Below are 19,448 nucleotides of genomic sequence, written 5' to 3'. Positions count from 1 at the left end.
CTCTCAATGATTAAGAGGTATCCAATCCAGCTGGATCCAGACAGTAAGTGAGAAGCTTTGGACACGAGTGGTAAGAAAAAGAGACAAAAGGTAAAAGAAAAGAAGCAAATGAAATGGAAAAAATAAAAGTGCTATAAAGACCCAAACAAAACAAAACAACATCCACCGACGTGTTTGTGTGTGTGCGCAGTAGATTTAGATTTCGAGGGCTAAAACTTTGTGTGTGCCAGATTCACTTGCTCCCTCATCCTCCTCTGATCCCGCCGCCATAAACCTCCTAGCTCTCTTACTATTGCTCTACCCGGTAACAAGCAGCTGAGGAATAAGGTAGACGTCCTGATGATGATGATGACTTCACTCGGTGGTGGTGGTGGTGGTGGTGGTGGCGGAGGAGATGGTGGAGGAGGAGGGAGATTTATGACGTATCCGCCGCCTCTTTCCGTGCCTCCTTCAGCTCCTCAGTCACCTAACTTCTCTGGTGGTCTCCGATCACAACCTTCTTTCCTCGTTGAGCAAGAAAAGTAATTAAAAATCTCTCCTTTTCTTTTTCTTACAGTTGACTTGTTTGTTTCATCTCTGTTCTTGGATCCTGAGCTCTTTTAACTTTTCATTACAAATCTGATTTTTTCTTTTTCTTTTTGGGTTCTGCAAGATCTATGCTTTCTATTTATGTTGCTTTTTAGATATCTATCTCCAAGTTGATCTCCTACCTACCACTGCTCTTTTGTAGCTCAATCTACTTGAATTCTTCACTGGGTTTTGGTAAAGTTATATACTTTTAACTTGTAAAACAAAATTTTCTGAATCTATAAAAACCCAATTTCTCTGTTACTGATTGAGCAATGTATAGAATCATTGGTTGTAAATCGTTTTTGACAATTGTAACGTGATTGTTAAATGAATATGAGTGGATCTGCTTGGTGTCTTGTCTGCTCAAGTTCATACTGATGTTGATAATTTATGTTTTGGCAGGTATCTTTCTGAATTACTTGCAGAGCGCCACAAGCTTACTCCCTTCTTGCCTGTGCTCCCACATGTCTGCCGTCTCATGAACCAAGGTGAGCCAAATACTGAGATTAAATGTTGTGCTTTCTTTACTTACTAAGAATGTTACTTGAATGTTACTCAGTGGGGCTTCTTAGAGAGAGAGATAGAGAGATCACTTACTAAGAATGTTACTTGATTTTTATTTTATTTTATGAATTCTAAATTGTTTCATAGTGTTCTGTTTCTCATATTCAACCATGTGATCACATGTGTGACCCTTTGTAGAGATCATATCATTTATTGAATGACCCCTTGTTTGCTGTCTGTTACATTCTTTCTAATTTTAACTATACTGTGAAAGTTAATATTCACTAACTTAGTTGAGACAGTGTATCTCCGTTCCCCACTATCATTGGTGATGGATTTGTGGACTAATTTCTAACCGGTGCGTGCGTCTTAACTCTTTGAAAATTTGACATTTTTTTGAAACAGAAATATTGCGTGTAACAACGCTGTTGGAGAATGCCTTAACTCAGAGTAGGTTTGACCACCCTAGCCCTCTGTCTTCTTCTGGAGGGATATTTCAGAATTCAAGAGCTGACATGAACGGAGGATGGCCTTCACAGTTCCCATCAGAAGTATGACTCTACTAACCATTAACATAACTCTCTTTTCGTCTAATTCATACTGTTAGTATAAGCTTTTGTTGACTTTTAGTTGTACTGACATAACTTGCCTTGGCTTACTCTTAATCATAGTTCATCATTACAGGAGCCTCCTGAGCTAACTCTCTAATCACTTAGCAATCTTAAGTCAACGCGCTAACTATATACTCTAATACCTTCAGGAGCCATATAACATGTCTAATTATATGATTTTTTCTGTGAATATAAGCAATTACAGGTTGCTTTGCAACAATGCAACACCATTGCCCCTTTTCTGTAACATATGATAAGATATATTTTAATGTTCTTGTGGTTTTAATGCTGCAATATGTGTGTATCATGTACTTATGCTTTTGCGGTTAACATGGCTTCTAACAAGTTATTGGTGTATCTAATTTGCAGAGATCTCTTTCATCATCACCAGCACCAAATTGGCTAAACTCTCCTGGTAGCTCCTCTGGTCTCATTGTGAAACGATCAATCAGGGTGGATATTCCAGTCGACCAATACCCAAACGTATGAATTTTTAAAAAAATTCCTTACTGAGATCCTAAACTATCTGAGCCATTGTATAAACTTTCAATTTGAAACTGCAGTACAATTTTGTTGGCCGTCTCTTGGGACCTAGAGGAAACTCCCTTAAACGAGTTGAAGCCAGCTCTGAGTGCCGTGTTCTGATAAGAGGGAGAGGCAGTATTAAAGATCCAGTTAAGGTGATTACATTCTCTTCATCTGTTCAGATAAATAATACTTGAAGTGTGTATCTGTATCTTTAATTCTATTAGCATTGTTGCAGGAGGAAATGATGAGAGGGAAACCAGGGTATGAGCACTTGAATGAGCAACTCCACATCTTAGTGGAGGCAGAGTTGCCTATTGAGATAGTGGATGCACGTCTTATGCAAGCTCGTGAGATACTAGCCGATCTACTTACTCCAGTGGTTTGTTCTTCTTCATAGCTCTTCAAAGATCTTATTACCAGAGTGTTTGTCTATATAACAACACTTTATTATTGTAATGTTTTTTAGGAGGAGACTCATGATTTCTACAAGAAACAACAGCTGAGGGAACTGGCGCTTCTCAACGGTAGTCTTAGAGAAGAAGGGTCTCCAATGTCAGGTTCAGTCTCTCCTTACAATAGCCTCGGCATGAAGAGAGCCAAGACTAGGGACTAAATAAAACAAGTCATCTTACCTTTTCAACAAGGTATTAATATATTGCACTACCGTAACCACTTCCCTTCTTCCAACAAGAAGGCTTTTGAAGGTTCTGTCTCCATCCCATTCTACTACTCCTCAAGGCTACCGGTACTGTCTCTTATCCTTGGAATTAAAAAAAAAAACACCCTTCGTATATGTCTCTGTCTGTTTATTTATGTGTCCCGGAGAGAGTTCAGATGACAGAACTGAACTACAGGCAGTCTGTCTCTGTGTATCTGTCTCTGTCCGAGGTTAGTTTTGGCTTGCTTTTGTTCTTTTGGTTCAGTGGAGACTACTACTAATAAGCTTTGTTGCTTAACATAATGGTTTGTGTGTTTGGTAATGAATTATTCTGTTTGCATCAACATAAACACATCAACTAATATAGTTTGTTACTACTACATTCTGCATCAAGCCTTGTCATTGTTATCGTCATCATCATCTTCATTCTCATCAATCCCAACCCACTGCGTAAATGCGAACAGGAACTCTTTAAAATTCACCATACCATTCTTGTCCCAGTCCATTTCCTCTGCAAACAAACAAATGAATCAAAAATCAGATATTCTATGGTTCATTGAAGGAAGAAATCTTGAGAATAAGAGTTAAGAGGAGCAGACCAAATCTCTTCATTGCTATCCTCCCTGAGGAACGTTCTCCAGATTCATCAATGGCTCGGAACATCTCCTCGCGGCTAACATGTCCATCCTTGTTCTCGTCCAGGAACACGAACGTGTCCACTAGCGTCTCAAACGTTGGTTCCAGCTTCGGCATCCCCAGTCTCCATTTCTGATTCATTTTGCGCAAAAGTGGTAACAGAGAGCATTGATAGCATAAGTTTTGCGGTTAAGTTACCTTTTGGAGAGTGGATGAGTCCTCCTTAAGAAGGTAGACAAGGCAGAGAAGCACAATGAACTCAGTAAATGCAATCTCCATATCTTCATTAATATCACAAGCCTGGAACAAATCATTTATCTCTTCTTCTTCAAACAAGATCTCTAGCTTCCTGAAACAGTTCTTTAGCTCCGAGTGATCAATGGACCCATTTGAATCCTCATCTGCACAAACAACCATGAGGAAACCAAACCAACGATAAAGAATCTGCGTATATATATATGCATGCAACTCACCGAACTCTTGGAAAATGGCTTTGCAGTTTCGGAGACCCTCGTCGATCTTTGGGAACTTGAGGATAATACTGTTGAACGATTTCATTGTGGTGCCTTTGGACTCCCTGCGTTGCATGGCTTCTTTGATCTTGGCTTCTAGCTTTGTCTCTGGTACCCATTCTTGAGCATCAGATTTCGTCACCGCACTTCCCATGTCTCTCTCGTGCGTCGGAGATCAAAATCTAGTTTCTTGTAAGACAAGGTAGGTTAATAAATTTTTTGACTGCTGTTTGATGATTCCAAGATTAATAAGAACAGATCTACTTAGAGATTCATTAAATAACGTGAAAATGTCTGAACCAAGACAACATAGAAAATGACAAGTTTCATGAACAGACAATAGATGTCACAAGAAGGAAGAAGAGAAAACAAACCTGTTTTAATTTCTCGTTTGTCACGAAATCAAGAACACGATTACAGATCTGTTTATTGTTTTTGTTTACCAGGAGAAAGAAGATTCCATGTTTGAGAAGAAGAATATAATTGAAATGAGTTTTGTAATGCCCTGGCCGTGAAGAACGCTGAAGATTACACGTACTTGCGGATATTTATAAAACGCTTATTCATTCGTCATCAATTAATATTTTAACATTCTATTCTTGACTTTCTGAACATTTTTAATTTACAATAATGAAATGTTATTAGTTTGTTGTAAAAAAAAAAAGAAAAAGACATGTTATTAGTTTTGACCAAAGAAATGGTATTACTTACCACTAATATTTAACTATTATATGATTAATCTTTTGGCGAAATTGGAATTAGTTTAAAACAATGGTATTAGTTTTGACCAAAGAAATGATATTACTTACCTCTAATTTTGACTATTAACTCGTGTGTTTTTCTAATTAATAGGATTAGCTTAACATTTACCATATATGATAAATGATTCAATTGATGGAATTTGGTATGACATTATACAATCGATGATAAATGAATTAGTTTAAAACAATGGTATTAGTTTTGACCAAAGAAATGATATTACTTACCTCTAACTTTTGACTATTAACTCGTGTGTTTTTCTAATTAATAGGATTAGCTTAACATTTACCATATATGATAAATGATTCAATTGATGGAATTTGGTATGACATTATACAATCGAAGAAGTTTGTTTTCACGTCTTTCTTTTAGAATATATTAATTTGGACTTATAAGTACGATCATCACTCCTAAGATGCCATAACTAGTAAAATATGTGTGAGTATAAATGAATAATGAAAACTCTGAATCATATGTACACACTACAAATTAATGCTCTCATTAGCATATTTTTATCTTTAGAACTGTACCTTGTAAAAATAAGCTATAAACAAAAGATACACAAGTATTTATACATGAAAAAATTCACTTCCATACAAACATATAGTCACTAAATGTGTCAATGAATGTCCAAATCAATAGTAAGCTAATCATAGGTGCATACATAAGTCGTGTTGTATGTTTTATAATTTTCTCCTAACTTGAATTTATTTAATTATTATATATATATAACATGGAATTTTGAACCTTTATGCTACAAGAAATTTATAGATCAACTTAGTAATGAAAAAGTGAAAGAAGATGCCAGGATTAAAAAAGAAAAAAAAACACAAAAACAAAACAATCTCTTCCCCTTTCTATAATCATCATGTTTAAGTATAGAAGATCACTTTTGAGGAATGAAGTAGTTTCTTTGTTTGTTTTATATCATCTTGCTGGGAACAAATGTTACTCTAAAGTAAACTCTTTCAACTTATTAGCACTTTGTACAGTTAAAATAATTATCATATGGATTTATGTTACAATCTTTAAATATTAAATATTTCTTTGATGATCCATATAACATTCTAATATGTATCACTGCACCCAATTTAAATTGTGAACATTCTTAGCATTTTACATCTAAAAAAGAATCAATCACAATACATAAATTGTGCAAAAAAACACAATACATAAATATTAGAGCTAATATTTTTAACTTAAAGATAACAACAAAACAAACTCTGTTGAATCTCTTCATTAATTGTATTATTCATACTTTTAACTGTGAGACCCAAGAGTGTCTAAGCTTGTGGAATCCACATGTTTTCGGTGGGTTTTGAAAATCGAAAATGGTCTTTATAGACAAGACAGTAATCTTCTTAGTGCTCTTGGGATTTGTATGATTTTGTAATGCAATGCAGATGATACTCCTTTTAAGGACTGCGTCTTGATTAACTCTCACAAATAAAATTTGACACAAAAAAGACAATGAACAGTTACATTTTTACAATTTCAAATTTACTTATTTTGCAGATCTATAAAGTTTGTCTCCAATGGATATTACACTAGTAGAAAATACTTTATCATAAGTTTGTTTGAAAGTGTTTTCATCTCAAAATGGAAGGGATCTTTTGAAATGATTAGATATTTGTCTAGTAAGGTATGTTTTTTCTTTTTATAGTTTTGGTTGTTTATATTTAATTATTTAATTAATTTTGACGTTTTTTAAACAATTACAACCGTTTACATTTTGAAGAAATTAATATCTGATATGTTCTTTGTCTTTCCGTTGTTTGGTTTCACCATAACTCTTTTCTTAAAGTTTTTTATTTAGTTTTTAACCTTTTGTTTCATGGAGGTAAAACTATTTTTCCTTCTGATAGCATTTTTGGTGACTCTCTCATCTTCAAATTCCTTATCAAGTATGTTTTATGTGTTCTCTATTTTCCCTCAAATTTGTTTTAGAGATAACAGTGATAATCTGTTGTGTTTGCTTACTGTAGATATTGTGTTCAAATCTCAAACATCGATTAGTGGAAGGAACTTACTTAATGCCAAAAAACGTATGTATATTGAGAAAACGTTTTGATCCACTGAATATGTTGGTTAGATCTGATGATTTACTGCTAGTTTCTATTATATATATATGTAAGTGTATATATATACTCATCTACATCTTTTTGATAACATAAGAACATAGTTACCGGGTCGAGAATTCTTTAAAAATAAATTTTAATATTTTAAAATACATATTATTTACAATAGGACATGTATTTCACAAGATTAATGTTATATATTCATTTTGTGACAACTACAAGAACAAATTCTCAAAAACTTGTAGTATTTTTACGAAAAAAATGCTTTCTTTCTCTTTTTATTTATATTTATTTATTTAGTCTTGAGAATTTTGGTGAAAGACCACCAATGTAGATGCTCTAACCAATTTAAAACCAGAGTTATTAACAAAGAAAAAAGAATACAAAAGCAAATATGCTTTTAGTTGAATTTGTTTTCAAGAGCTAGTACTTTTATCACTTTTAAATGTTAATGTATATTGAAGTCTTTTTGTTTGGTCTATGTATAGCTTGGCTTGGTGAGGACTATGACATAAATAGTGAACATTGTACACTTTTTTTGTTTGTGTTGGGAACAGAATGTGAAGTGGACTTTGAGAGTAAAAACTACACGGATCTAACGAGACAGTGTAGAGGTCCGACGTATCCAGCGACAGAATGTTGCGCGGCGTTTAAACAGTTTGCATGCCCTTACGCACATCAAATCAACGACTTGAATACTGACTGTGCCAAGGTAATGTTCAGCTACATCACCGTTCATGGTAACTATCCACTTGGCCTTTTCGCCAGCGAGTGCAAAGAAACGAAAGTGGGACTCGTTTGCCCTTCTCCACCTCGCGTTTCAGCCGCTCCTCATTACATCACGCTGGTGGTCTCTGCCGCAACCGCCGTGTTGGCTTTTCTAGTGTTGGTTTAGCGTGTTAACAATGAAAAGTAGTATCATTCCAACAAAATAAACTTATCTTTTGATTCTGTAACCATAAATGTTAACAAGAACTGTGTAAAGCCAAAAGAAATGAACAGAGTTTGATAAAAATAACCAAAAGGGTCATGTTCATGTGGGTATAGCAATATCAGAAGACTCTGGTAACAATTGAGACATGAACACCGAAACTACTGTTGGAAGCAACACTGACTGTATAAGGAAACATGAAGTGATCTTACATGCTCTCTTGTTGATGGTTCCAGTGGTTTCAAGCATAGACCTTGTTTCTTCAAGCTTGATTCTCCAGCTTTTCAACGTTGCTCACCAGGGTTATAATCTCTGAGAGAGGTGAGCTTATGTCATTGGCTCCTTCGTGATGTTGTGGTATCGGTTCCTTTCCGATCTCCCGGAATTGCTGAATTGCTTAGGGAGTCACATTAGGTTTGATAAGCATTAATGTTTATCATGTTAAATATCGTTTAAACACATGCGTATAAATATCAAGCCACTGGGCTTGCGGTTTTATTACTTACATGTAAGAAAATGTTGGGGGTGAATGATTCAACTACACCTAAAAGGCTAAAAGAAAGGACATGCATCAATAACAAACACAGAATTACAAGGCCACAACCATAACACACACTAATGTCGGTTTTAATCTTACATCTGAGAGGGATTAGGACAAATGCAATGGCTACACACTCCAGTACATAGACATGTATATCATAATAATAATAATATTAGTAACACAAAAAAAAAAGGCGTATCAGAAAGGCTTCTCGTAGCCTCTAGCCGGAGGTTGGTCCCAAGTTTGCAAGAATGCTGCAACACACAGAAGATATATGAAGCAACCTCTTTAATAAGAGCTATTAGAAAAGAGAAAGATACACTCATAATGTTAAAAACAGATGAGCCCTTACTCAATGGTATTTCTCCCAGCGACATGAATATTGAATCGTCGTCTGTATTATTTGCTGCTTGGTCATTTCCAAGAGCTCCCTGCGATGTTTTCAGTTAGCACAAAAAAACACATTCTATACGACTAAAACACTTGACAAGTAGAGTGACTACCTCTCGGTCTTGAAGACCAACGTCATTGTTCTGTGGCAGCGTAGTACTGATTCCCGGGTTGTTCATTGGAGGACCGTTTCCAAATGAATCAAGATACTCAACCATCATGAGCCCTTCATTGTAGTCTGGAACATCATCAATGCCCATATAGGGTGAAACTTCTTGCCTGTTAAATGTTTCAGTCAACAACTCATTAGCCAATATATAAAAACATGTGTTTATAGGTATAGATAGGAAGACATAGCAGTACTTTCTCCCGGGGTTGTTGCTGGACTTGACCACTTCTGGGGAATCATCATTGTCCAAATCAATCACTTCTATCTCTTTACCATTGCTCATCCGAGTATTAGTACTGAAATCAAGAGACTTGCTAGAACTGCTGATTGATAGATCAAAACCAACAGCTTGACCAGATTCCCTTTTGCCATCATTAGTATCCGCGGCTCCCCCTAAATTTAGGTCACACATCTTAAACGAAGCAGGAAACAGCTGATGCTCTTCTGCATACACTGGAGCTGAGTTTCCCCTGTGTATACTATTATTGCTTGTATTAGCCAGACTTTCATGGTTGTCGGTTTTTCCAGCAGCACCCTCGATCCGTCTCATGTAGAATGAGATTGGCTTGTCATCTTCTTCCTCGTCGCTTTGGATTTCGCTTGCTTTGAATGCGTTGAAGCGATCACTGGCTTCAGAAACTGGCAGAGGCACCCAATTTTTCTGTCTTTTTGCTTCCTCTTCCAAGTCACTGCCTTCATTAGCTCGCTTCTCGCCTCCTTTCCCCATCGAATATGATCTATGGATATCAGCCAATTCTAACTCTGAATCTTTCTCGTTATTTTCCCTGAGAATGCTATTGGGGAAAGAATTAGACCTATGGCATTTACTGTCCTCAACGAACTGAACAAGAGGCAAATCTTCAACTTGGTCGTTCAAATTTTCGTCCCCAGTACCATCAGCTTTTCCAGATGACTGGCCTTGAGTCTCACATGCTTGATCTTCTTCTAGAAGAAGTCCAGGATTACGAGAGGTTTCCTTGATATTTTGACACAGATGCAGCTTGGTGTTTTTAGCAGTCAGAGAAGAGCGCGTCCTCGTAGGCACCTTCTCAAACTTACACAGCGTTGCCAAATCAATACCACTCTCGGTGAACGATTCATCAGCAGCACAATGTCGATGGATAGGTGCATCTTCCTCATGTTGATGATGGATAGATGCATCTTCGATAGCAGTCTGGCTCTCATTCTCTCCATTACTACCACCAGTCATCCCTTTCATCTCCCCTGATCCAGCACTCAAGCTACAAGAACCTTCTGATACCTTTGAGATCTCACAATCCTGTACAATTTCTTTCCCAGCACTGGAGGAACCTGTCTTAGACTGTGCCTCATCCTTGTCCAACACAGACTCGGAATCACCCGCTCCTTCACGCTTTCTCATAAATTCACCAGAGGCTGCCCTCTGAACCGAGCTAGCAATATCTTCAACTAGCGGCTGCTCTTCTCTATGCCCAGACACAGAGTCATCACCAGTCTCGGCCTCATAACATTTACTTCTCTCTGACCAAGATCCACTCCTCCCAAAATCCGAGTCATAACGGTTAGACCTCTTTCCTCCCAAATTGTTCCTAGAGCCAGCTGAGTTATACCCATCGACATACCTCCTTTTATCAGCGGCAGGAGCCAAAACATCCAAACGAGCTGCTTCTTGCAACCTAGAACCCTGAAACTCCCCACCCTGCCATTTACTGGAAAACACAGTTTGTGGCAGAACACCCTGAGAAACCAAGTACTCCGCTGCTAGACGACCTGCGTCCATGAAAACATCCCCGCTCCCACCACCACCGCTTCTACGTTGCACCACTGAAGGAGGCAGAGGAGGAGGAGGAAGCTGATTCTGAAACGACTTAGAACGTCCCCTACCTCGTCCATATCCACGGTTAAACCCACGGTGCTGCTGGTGGTGGTCCGGACCAAAGAAGCCATGGCCTCTCATAGGACGGTCAGGGGAAACTCTAGAACCAGACATCCCAAAACCAGATCTGTACCCATTCCCAACGTTGCGTTGCCTACCATGCATCTTTACAAACAAACAATAACAGCTCTTGATTCAAGAAACCAATCACAACCAAAATTATCTCAAACCCAGCTTTGTAAGTTCATTTAATAAAAAAAAATAGTAACTTTGATGAAGGCTTCTCATTTCCACAAAAGTATCAAGCTTTAATTTTTAACTCTTACGATGGATCTCGAGTTCCAGATTCGGCAAAGATCTAACCTCTCTCTCTCTCTCTCTCTCGCCGAATCCGAAGATCAATGGATCCTCTTGTTCGATTCCGTTGAAGGAAAGGAAGTCATCATCGTGTCATTTCACTTGAGTTCGTCTTAATCTCAAATTGATCTAGATGATTGCGAGCTAGGGTTCCGATGACGACGAGATTATCTCGAAGGCTGATTCCGATCTTTGTTTGCGTCTCGCCGTCTCTTACGAATATTAGCAGAAGACGCGAACGCAACATGAAGCTGCCACGTCAGCTTTTGATGGTAGACTGGCACTAAACTCGTCTCCTTCTCACGCGCGTGTGTTCCAGTCTCCGCTGGCACACTATCTCCATTCTCCGTCTAATCAACGACCCACTCACTCACTCACTACCCACATGTGTCTACTTTTTATTGGACCAATCATATTTATTTATGGCGTTGAAGAGTAGACTTTTGGACATGGTGTTTTTTTTTGTTTTCGTTATATTCAATTTATTACATGATTACATATAAATGATTTTGAGCAATCCTGAATAGAAAATTTTGGTAGTCAAATCATTTGTTATTTTACCTTATCACAAATGTACACCTTTCTATAATTTTATGGCATATTTTTTAATCAGTTTGATCATGATATTGTGTCCACTTTGTAAGAATTCTAACACGTACTAAATAAATAATTATTTAAATATATTAGTATATCATAAGATTATGCTTATGTGTATATTTTCGATTTTTTTTACCAATATTTTCGATTTATTTACACATAAGAAAATCAGATGAAAAACTTGTTGACAAATGTAGGGTGGTAAGTGTGGTAACAAACTAGAAAAACTGAGCTTAAACAGCAAAAATAACAAGTTTTCTCAAAAAGATAAATAGTGGTGGCAAATAGTGATATTTAGTGGTCAGAATATTTTTGAAAATATTATGTCTCTTAATTAGTAACTTAAATCACTTTATACTAAAACTAGTTTGCAAATTTAATTTTTTATGTTCCATATTTTTCCAGCCACTATTAAAATTAGCGACACATGCATTACATACAGAGTCGGATCCAGCAACTTAATGAGTATGAGGCACACATTATAAAGAATATATACATTAAGGGCATTTAGATAAAGGGCAATTGTCAATAATAGCACCTTTTGAAGTTTATGTCTCAAAAATAGCACTAGAAGGAGAAAGTCACAAAAATGACATTCATTAAAGAGTAAAATATCTATAATACCCTTGATTTAAAATTAAATAAACAAACTAAAATAAATAAAAATAAAAAAAAAATAAAAATAAAAAAAAATAATTTTTTTTATAGTTTCAGATTATATGTTTTCAGATTCGAAATTTTTATAATTTTTTTAAAAAAAAAAAAATTCAAATTTTTTTTTATTTTTTTCAGAATTTTATTTTTATAATTTAAAAATACTTTTTGAAACTATTTTTAAAATTTTTATTTTTTATTTTATTATTTATTATTTATAAAATTTTAAACCCTAATTCCAAAACCCAACCCCTTAACTCTAAACCCTAAGGTTTGAATTAATTAACCCTAGGGGTATAAGTGTACATTACCTCTTTAATGAAACCTATTTTTGTGACTTTGAGCCTTGAGTGCTACTTTGGGAACAAAAACTTGGTTTGGTGCTATTCTAGTCTTTTTCTCTTAGATAAATCATAAGCTAATTACTGAAGAAAATACAAAATTTTGTGTGGGGCAAATGTCACACCCAAGTTTCTCTGCGTCCGCCCCTGATTATATATATAATATTTTTAGTTTTTTAAAGTATAGACTATACTCATTGTGGTAAAGTTTTTATAGGTATTTGGCAAAATATATTTGTTTTAGATCACATGTATAAAGGGTTTATGGTAGGGCAAATGTCCAAAATAGCACATTTCTAAGTTTATATCACAAAAATAGCACTCAAAAACTAAAATGACCAAAATAGTATTTTATCTTTTGAAAAATTTAAATTTTTTTATTTTTCAAAATTTGAAATCTTATCCCCAAAACTTCAATTCTCAACTCTAAACCCTAAAACCTAAACTCTAAACCCTAAACCCTAAATTCTAAACCCTAAACCCCACCCCTTGAGTGCTATTTTTGTGACTTTTGGCCTTGAGCGCTAGTTTGGGAACAAAAACTTGATTTAGTGCTATTTTGGTCTTTTTCTCTTTATATGGTATTGTTATTGTTTATGATAGATGATATTCTATATAGTTGTATGCCTTCATACATTGGGTGGCGATGCATGACAGACTTTCAAGAGGGAGTAGCATGTTTAAGTGGAGTGTGAACATTAATCAGAGTGTGTGTTCTGTCGCAAACCGGTAGAAACGAGAGAGCACTTATTCTTCGAATGTTAATTCTCTGCAGAAGTATGGAAGACACTCACAAAAGGATTCCTAAGAGAGTATTATACAGAGAAATGGCATGAGCCCTCTTCGAATGTTAATTCTCTGCAGAAGTATGGAAGACACTCACAAAAGGATTCCTAAGAGAGTATTATACAGAGAAATGGCATGAGTCCTGCAGCTCATCTCTGCAACTCCACAACAGAGAGTTCCAAAGTTCACTCTTCAATATGTGTTTCAGGCTGCTCTATATACTATCTGGCGTGAAAGGAATTCAAGGCGGCATGGAGATAAACCTTCTTCATTGCAGAGAATTGTTCATCTTCTGGAGAAGAACATCAGAAACAGATTCACGACAATTCAAAGAATGGGAGACAACAAGTATGAAGAAGGATTAAGGTTCTGGTTTGCCACAAGGAATAGAGGCATATAGAAATGTATAAAGTCTTTTAGCAAAGTTTTGTTTTATGCTTTCAAAACATGATGCACTTGATGGAAACCAAAGGCTTTTGATTTGAATAAATTTAACATTCAATTCAAAAAAAAAAAGATATTCTATATAGTTTACAATTGATTTACCGAATACATTTAGATAGGAATCAGCATGTGAAAGTACAAGCACAATCCTCTCTTTTGCTCAAATTTGAGTTATATAATACCGAAATATTCAATGAAAAATACTAAATATTTAGATACATTTTTAAAATAACACTACACATTTAGATATATTTTTAAATAACGCTAATTATTTACATATATTTTAAAATACGCATGTTTCTATAGATTTATACATGTAAACAAAGTACTAAAATCATCTTACAAACTGAAACTCAATGCTGATTTTTTGACACCGACTAACATTAATATACGTCGTCAACTATATACCTTAGCAAAAAAATTACTTGTCAACATTGTATTTTGTTTCTTTTGTCACTAGAGTCACCCATGTTCTGAATTATGTTAACGTATGTTAAGCAAGTGGTGTAACATACAAGCACTATGAAGAGTTTGGCAATTAAGTGAACTAAATGTTTTGCGTATTTTTTTTTTGTTTAAACAATAAAAGGTGTATATATTTCTAAAAATAGTTAAATTAGTTGGTGAATTTTAATGGAATAGATAGTAGAAAAAGTTTGAACCATTTTTGTTTGGATTGTGAGAAAGTTAAGGAGAAAATTTATCTAACTAAGCTGTTTATCTCTTGAAGTTTTTTTTTTTTTGCCTATATACATCTTCATTGTGTTTAGGGCCAAACCATAATTCTTTGCCTCTTGTTCATTTTCTTTGAATATAACCCATAAGAAGATAAAAGAGAGAGACAGATAAAAGAAGAGGCAAAGAAGAACACTCATTGTCTCGATCTCTTACATTACACTAAACGGCAAAAAAATATTTGATCCGTTTATTAATAAGGTGCTTAATGGTCACCGTTACGATTGTTTACTTTCTCTAAAGTTCCCATGTTGTGTTTATCACAATATCAGATTTAACTTTAACCTTATTAGTTATTACAATGAGTTACTTCTCTAAAAAAAAAGGAGTTACTGTTCTTTCTCTATTTTATGTTCTTTTTGCTGATTTTGAGTATCTACTGTTGTTGTGTATGTAACTTCATTTTCTCCATTATCACATTTCAGATTAAGCACAAAGTTGAAGCTGAATCTTAGTTGTAACAATGCCTGGTTTTGATAATAACTTTGCCGTGATGGGAGAGTGGTTAGACCCTAGTCCTAACCACAAGAAGAGATCCAAAGCGGAACTTGAAAGAGAGGTCTATTTAGAAGACATTAAGAATAAGGGCTTTCTGCATGCAAGCTTTCAAGAGAAACCGTGCTACTCAAGCAATGGTCTTAGTGAGAGGATTGCTGCGAGAACCGGGTTTAAAGTACAAAGGTTAAAGACTGAGAGTATTTTTCCATCTCGTTGTTTAGCCATCTCTTCTCCTGCTGTTAGCCCAGCAACTCTACTAGAGTCTCCTGTTTTCCTCTCAACCCCTTTGGTAACATTTCATTATCGTCTTCTATATATGTTGCTTTCTTATATCCATGTCTGAAATCTCTTATCATTTGTAAGCGCAGACATCTCCAACAACAGGAAAGCTCTCATCACTACCTTCAGATAAAGCTAAAGATGAGTTCAATGACGAAATTGCCACATCCTTAGCCTTGAGCCTCGATCCGACTACAAACATCGGTTCAGAACCCGATGATTCACAAGCCTATGAGCAAGCACATGACAGCGATTTAGGAGACTCGATGCCTAGTGGTTCACCTGAGGATGATGGATACAACTGGAGGAAATACGGACAGAAGCTAGTTAAAGGAAGCGAGTATCCACGTAGCTATTACAAGTGTACACACCCCAACTGTGAGGTCAAGAAGAAGGTTGAACGGTCCCGGGAAGGTCATATTACTGAGATCATATACGTGAAAGCTCATAATCACCTTAAACCTCCAACTAAAAGCCGTTCAGTCACTGGACTATCGGGAACAAGCAATGACATGCAAATAGATGGAACTGGAACCAATGAGAACTTACAATGGACATCACCTGTTTCTGAAGAGGTCGGATACGGAAGCCATTCTGGATCAATGCAGGTTCAAAGCGGGGCTCAGTTCGGGTATGGTGGTGTAGCAACCGATGCCTTCTCTAAAGATGAAGAAGATCGCACGTCCTACATGAGTGTCTCTCTGGGTTACCACGGACAAATAGATGAATCCGAGCCAAAGAGGAGGTTAGAAATTAAAAGTTTCTCTAGTAACCATTTAAATACTCATCAAGACGAGACGTTCTGATGACTTGCGATGCTATTAATGTATCAGAAAACTGGAAACGAGTGGATCAACCCGAGGAACCCGTGAGCCAAAAGTCGTGGTGAAGACCACAAGTGACATTGACATCCTCGAAGATGGCTATCGCTGGCGCAAGTATGGGCAAAAAGTCGTCAAAGGAAACCCGAATCCAAGGTTCTTGTATCCATCTGCTCTCTTCTGTTGCAGCTTTTTGCCTAAGAATGTTATCACAATATGTTTGTTTCCTATGTAATGATTCAGAAGCTACTATAAATGCACAGCTAATGGATGTAACGTAACTAAGCATGTGGAGAGAGCTTCTGATGACCTCACGTCCGTACTAACCACTTACATAGGCAAACACAATCATGCAGTACCAGCAGCACGTAACAGCAACCGACATGTGAACTATCCAATGCCACACAGTAGTTCTGAGGAACTGGTCACAGCCAACTCATCACTACATGACTTCCAGCCATACCTGAGGTCTCCTTCAGGTTTCTCGGTTTACTATGTAGGCGAAACAGAGCTTACAGATATTTCAATGTCTGGTTTACCTATTGAGCAAGAGAGGTTTCTCGGCCTGGAAGCGCTTGCCATTGGTGATCCAGATGGGCTGATGTTGCAGTTAGCAGCAGAGCCGAAGGTGGAACAAGTGTCACAACAGGAACTAGGATTGTCAAGGAGCTCATTGATAGATATAATGAGTAGATTACCACAAATATGAAACGAATCTCATTATTCACCGATTGTTAGTCTTTTGAATAAACGGCTCTTAAAATCGAGGGAATGTAAGAGATTTAGGAACCAAAAAATTAGTAATCCAACGTTAACTTTTGTCCAAACAAAGCTTTTAGTAAAAAGGTCACTATCTGTTTAATTCAGAAAAGTGAAATGCATTAAAATCTAAAATTTTCTTAGGAACTGCTAAAAGGGTTCTACGCTGAAACTAATATTTACATGAATGGAATCCTACTACCGCCTGTTCGACTCTTCTTCGCGTATGCAGTCTTGACTTTGTCAACCACCTCGTTCATGTTGCTGCAGTTTGAAACAAAAGTGAGTGATCAAAGACAAGAAGGATTCATTTATGACATTTCTTTTGTTATAGCTGCCATTTGGTCAAGGTATAGTATAGCATATGATTAGATAAAAAGAAATTTTATATTCCCTTAGCTCCTACATGCTCACTATCTTTAATTATAACAAGGATGGTGTCCTAGAATTAGTTCTTAACCTAAATAAATATAACGATCTCATTCTCAGCCTAAAGCAAGTACTGGTGATTTCAATGGAATATTGAAATGTTTATCAACCAAAAGACAAACATTTCTATGCCTGTCCACCATTGTTAGTTAAACAATGGAATATCCATGTAGAGTACATACCTGGTACAATTTGTGATCATAGCTAGGTAAGACATCAGCAATTTGTCGTTGTACTCCTGCAAATTAAAAGAACGTCACCATATGTACAAAGAGATTAATCAGAATAACATGCGACAGTAAGAAGTTCAGAGAATTGAATGTCACTCTGTAGGGACATTGCTAGGAAACGGTAAGGCACTACTTACCATCAAGAAATTATCGTTAAACTTTTCTGAGTGTGCAGCAGGCAAACTTCTGAGCAGACCAGCTGCTTGCCTTAGAAGTGAGTTGTCGCAGGGAATATCACCTAGATGCAGAATCACACAAGCAATTAGAACCACAGGTACCCTTGAAACCAAAAGCACATAACTACATTACTTTTTGTCAATATCATCGTCTAATCAATCTCTTCTTCAGCGTGGGGAAAACAAAACAAATACAAATATTCTAGCTATCCACGAATGGTTACACAGAAAATTGGGAATATGAGCATGCAAGAATATAATATACCTTTCTGCATAGCGACAAGATACTGAAAGAGCACTCTGATTCTGCTATTGAGCATCTTGATGGCACTGTGTATGCCAGTAAGATGAGCAGCCACTGCAAAACATCGAGGAATCAGCCTAAACTCCAATAGGAAAGTATAAGAAGATCATGAATAATATGAAAGGCTACAATAAGGCTTACATTGAGTCGCTGCTGAGCCTCCATCAGACGGCTTAAGATGTGCAACATGATCCACCGATATTCTTTCAGCTTCCACTGTCTGCAAGCAAATGTTACAACCATAGCCATGTTATTAAAGCTCCACTCTCATGTAACATTACATATCACGAGGCTTAAGAAAATACCTCAATAGTGTAGCTTGCATCCACGAAAATAGACTGCGGAATCCCATCAATGACATGGAACTCTTGAAGGTTTTAAAGACAAAAATCACACCACATGATCATAGGATTAAAAAAAGATCAGAATCTTTTAAAACATTCAAGAGCAGAAACTAGTTATTCATATCTACAATATAGAATATGTAACCCACTTTCATAGATCGTTACAGGTAGATTAAAATCTTTCTAGAAAGTAAAAGCTTACCCCTTTCATCAATGAACATAAATAAAAAAGATAAAGAGTCTTTGTAGAGAGTAAAGCTTACCACTTTCATAGATAGTCACAGGTAGATCCTTTTGTGCGTGATTGATAGCCGGATTCAGAACAACATAAACCGGAGATTCATTAATGTCCATCAGCTGTACAAAGAAAGACTCACACAATCAGTAAAAGCTAATCAATCACACAAATCAACAATGGACTCTGCACTACTCACAGCTTTGTGGATATGCATATCAGATTCATTAGCCTCGCTTCCCGTGGAGTACCATCCCAATATGTAGAAGCCAGGGAACACCTTCTGATCTAAACACCCACAAGAACAATCAGCAACCCAATCGATAAACAAAATAGCGAGTTTTAAAAACTTACAGAGCTCTTGCTTCTTCTCGAGGAAGGCTCTATCGAGCGAATCAGTAGTGGGATCGAACACGAGCTCGAAGCTATTGAAGATCTCAACCGTTCGGCCTCTTTGGGCGCCGATCACGCAGCCGTAAACCCTAAAGTTCTGCGGAAACGTCGCGGCGGGGGTATTCCCGGCGGCGCAGGAGGAGGATGGAGGGTTGAGCTGAGTCTTGACCCTAGTGAAGTGATCGGAGATGTTAAGCATCACTAAGGGGTGGAGCTTGAAGGTGAGGCCGCTTGAGGAAGAAGGCGCCATTGGTTTTTCGTCTCTCTCTCGAGATTTTTCTTTTTTTTCTTTCCCGGTGCTTTGTTATTGTGTCTGTCCTTCGT

General features: G+C 36.7%; 6 protein-coding genes across 8 annotated transcripts; 3 read left to right on the top strand and 3 right to left on the bottom strand.

The window, feature by feature from the left end:
* Positions 1-139: 139 nt before the first annotated feature.
* Positions 140-3,251, top strand: LOC106440887 (KH domain-containing protein At4g26480). Its single transcript, XM_013882653.3, has 7 exons — positions 140-521; positions 973-1,058; positions 1,480-1,625; positions 2,055-2,168; positions 2,249-2,365; positions 2,449-2,592; positions 2,680-3,251. The coding sequence occupies exons 1-7, from the start codon at positions 340-342 to the stop codon at positions 2,824-2,826; spliced, it is 936 nt and encodes a 311-aa protein (XP_013738107.2). The 5' UTR covers positions 140-339; the 3' UTR covers positions 2,827-3,251.
* LOC106440888 (probable calcium-binding protein CML21) lies at positions 2,972-4,550 on the bottom strand. 2 transcript variants are annotated; one of them, XM_013882654.3, is made up of 5 exons: positions 4,394-4,550; positions 3,981-4,208; positions 3,706-3,908; positions 3,471-3,639; positions 2,972-3,382 (listed from the first exon to the last, which is right to left on the bottom strand). In XM_013882654.3, exons 2-5 carry the CDS (start codon positions 4,171-4,173, stop codon positions 3,261-3,263), a joined length of 687 nt encoding a protein of 228 aa, XP_013738108.2. In that variant the 5' UTR covers positions 4,174-4,208; positions 4,394-4,550; the 3' UTR covers positions 2,972-3,260. The 2 variants fall into 2 exon arrangements, with proteins under 2 accessions (XP_013738108.2, XP_013738109.2); XM_013882655.3 differs by having other exon boundaries at positions 3,981-4,201; positions 4,394-4,549.
* Positions 4,551-7,307: 2,757 nt separating this feature from the next.
* Positions 7,308-7,751, top strand: LOC106442758 (GPI-anchored protein LORELEI-like). Its single transcript, XM_048777073.1, has 2 exons — positions 7,308-7,353; positions 7,414-7,751. Exons 1-2 carry the CDS (start codon positions 7,308-7,310, stop codon positions 7,749-7,751), a joined length of 384 nt encoding a protein of 127 aa, XP_048633030.1.
* A 589-nt stretch (positions 7,752-8,340) lies between these two features.
* On the bottom strand, positions 8,341-11,447 carry LOC106440885 (uncharacterized protein At4g26450-like). Of its 2 annotated transcripts, XM_013882651.3 has the most exons (5): positions 11,069-11,447; positions 9,082-10,907; positions 8,832-8,997; positions 8,681-8,759; positions 8,341-8,582 (listed from the first exon to the last, which is right to left on the bottom strand). In XM_013882651.3, the coding sequence occupies exons 2-5, from the start codon at positions 10,905-10,907 to the stop codon at positions 8,527-8,529; spliced, it is 2,127 nt and encodes a 708-aa protein (XP_013738105.2). In that variant the 5' UTR covers positions 11,069-11,447; the 3' UTR covers positions 8,341-8,526. The 2 variants fall into 2 exon arrangements, with proteins under 2 accessions (XP_013738105.2, XP_013738104.2); XM_013882650.3 differs by having other exon boundaries at positions 9,082-11,446.
* A 3,344-nt stretch (positions 11,448-14,791) lies between these two features.
* Positions 14,792-17,106, top strand: LOC106444645 (probable WRKY transcription factor 34). Its single transcript, XM_013886097.3, has 4 exons — positions 14,792-15,443; positions 15,523-16,178; positions 16,267-16,410; positions 16,498-17,106. Exons 1-4 carry the CDS (start codon positions 15,120-15,122, stop codon positions 16,961-16,963), a joined length of 1,590 nt encoding a protein of 529 aa, XP_013741551.2. The 5' UTR covers positions 14,792-15,119; the 3' UTR covers positions 16,964-17,106.
* LOC106444644 (COP9 signalosome complex subunit 6b) lies at positions 17,036-19,448 on the bottom strand. Its single transcript, XM_013886096.3, has 9 exons — positions 19,086-19,448; positions 18,931-19,019; positions 18,760-18,853; positions 18,458-18,519; positions 18,294-18,372; positions 18,114-18,206; positions 17,810-17,910; positions 17,625-17,680; positions 17,036-17,277 (listed from the first exon to the last, which is right to left on the bottom strand). The coding sequence occupies exons 1-9, from the start codon at positions 19,372-19,374 to the stop codon at positions 17,193-17,195; spliced, it is 948 nt and encodes a 315-aa protein (XP_013741550.2). The 5' UTR covers positions 19,375-19,448; the 3' UTR covers positions 17,036-17,192.

Source organism: Brassica napus, chromosome A3, assembly GCF_020379485.1.
Source record: "Brassica napus cultivar Da-Ae chromosome A3, Da-Ae, whole genome shotgun sequence".
NCBI lineage: Eukaryota > Viridiplantae > Streptophyta > Magnoliopsida > Brassicales > Brassicaceae > Brassica > Brassica napus.
Note: the sequence above shows the minus strand (reverse complement) of the source record. Positions and strands in the feature narration are given on the sequence as shown.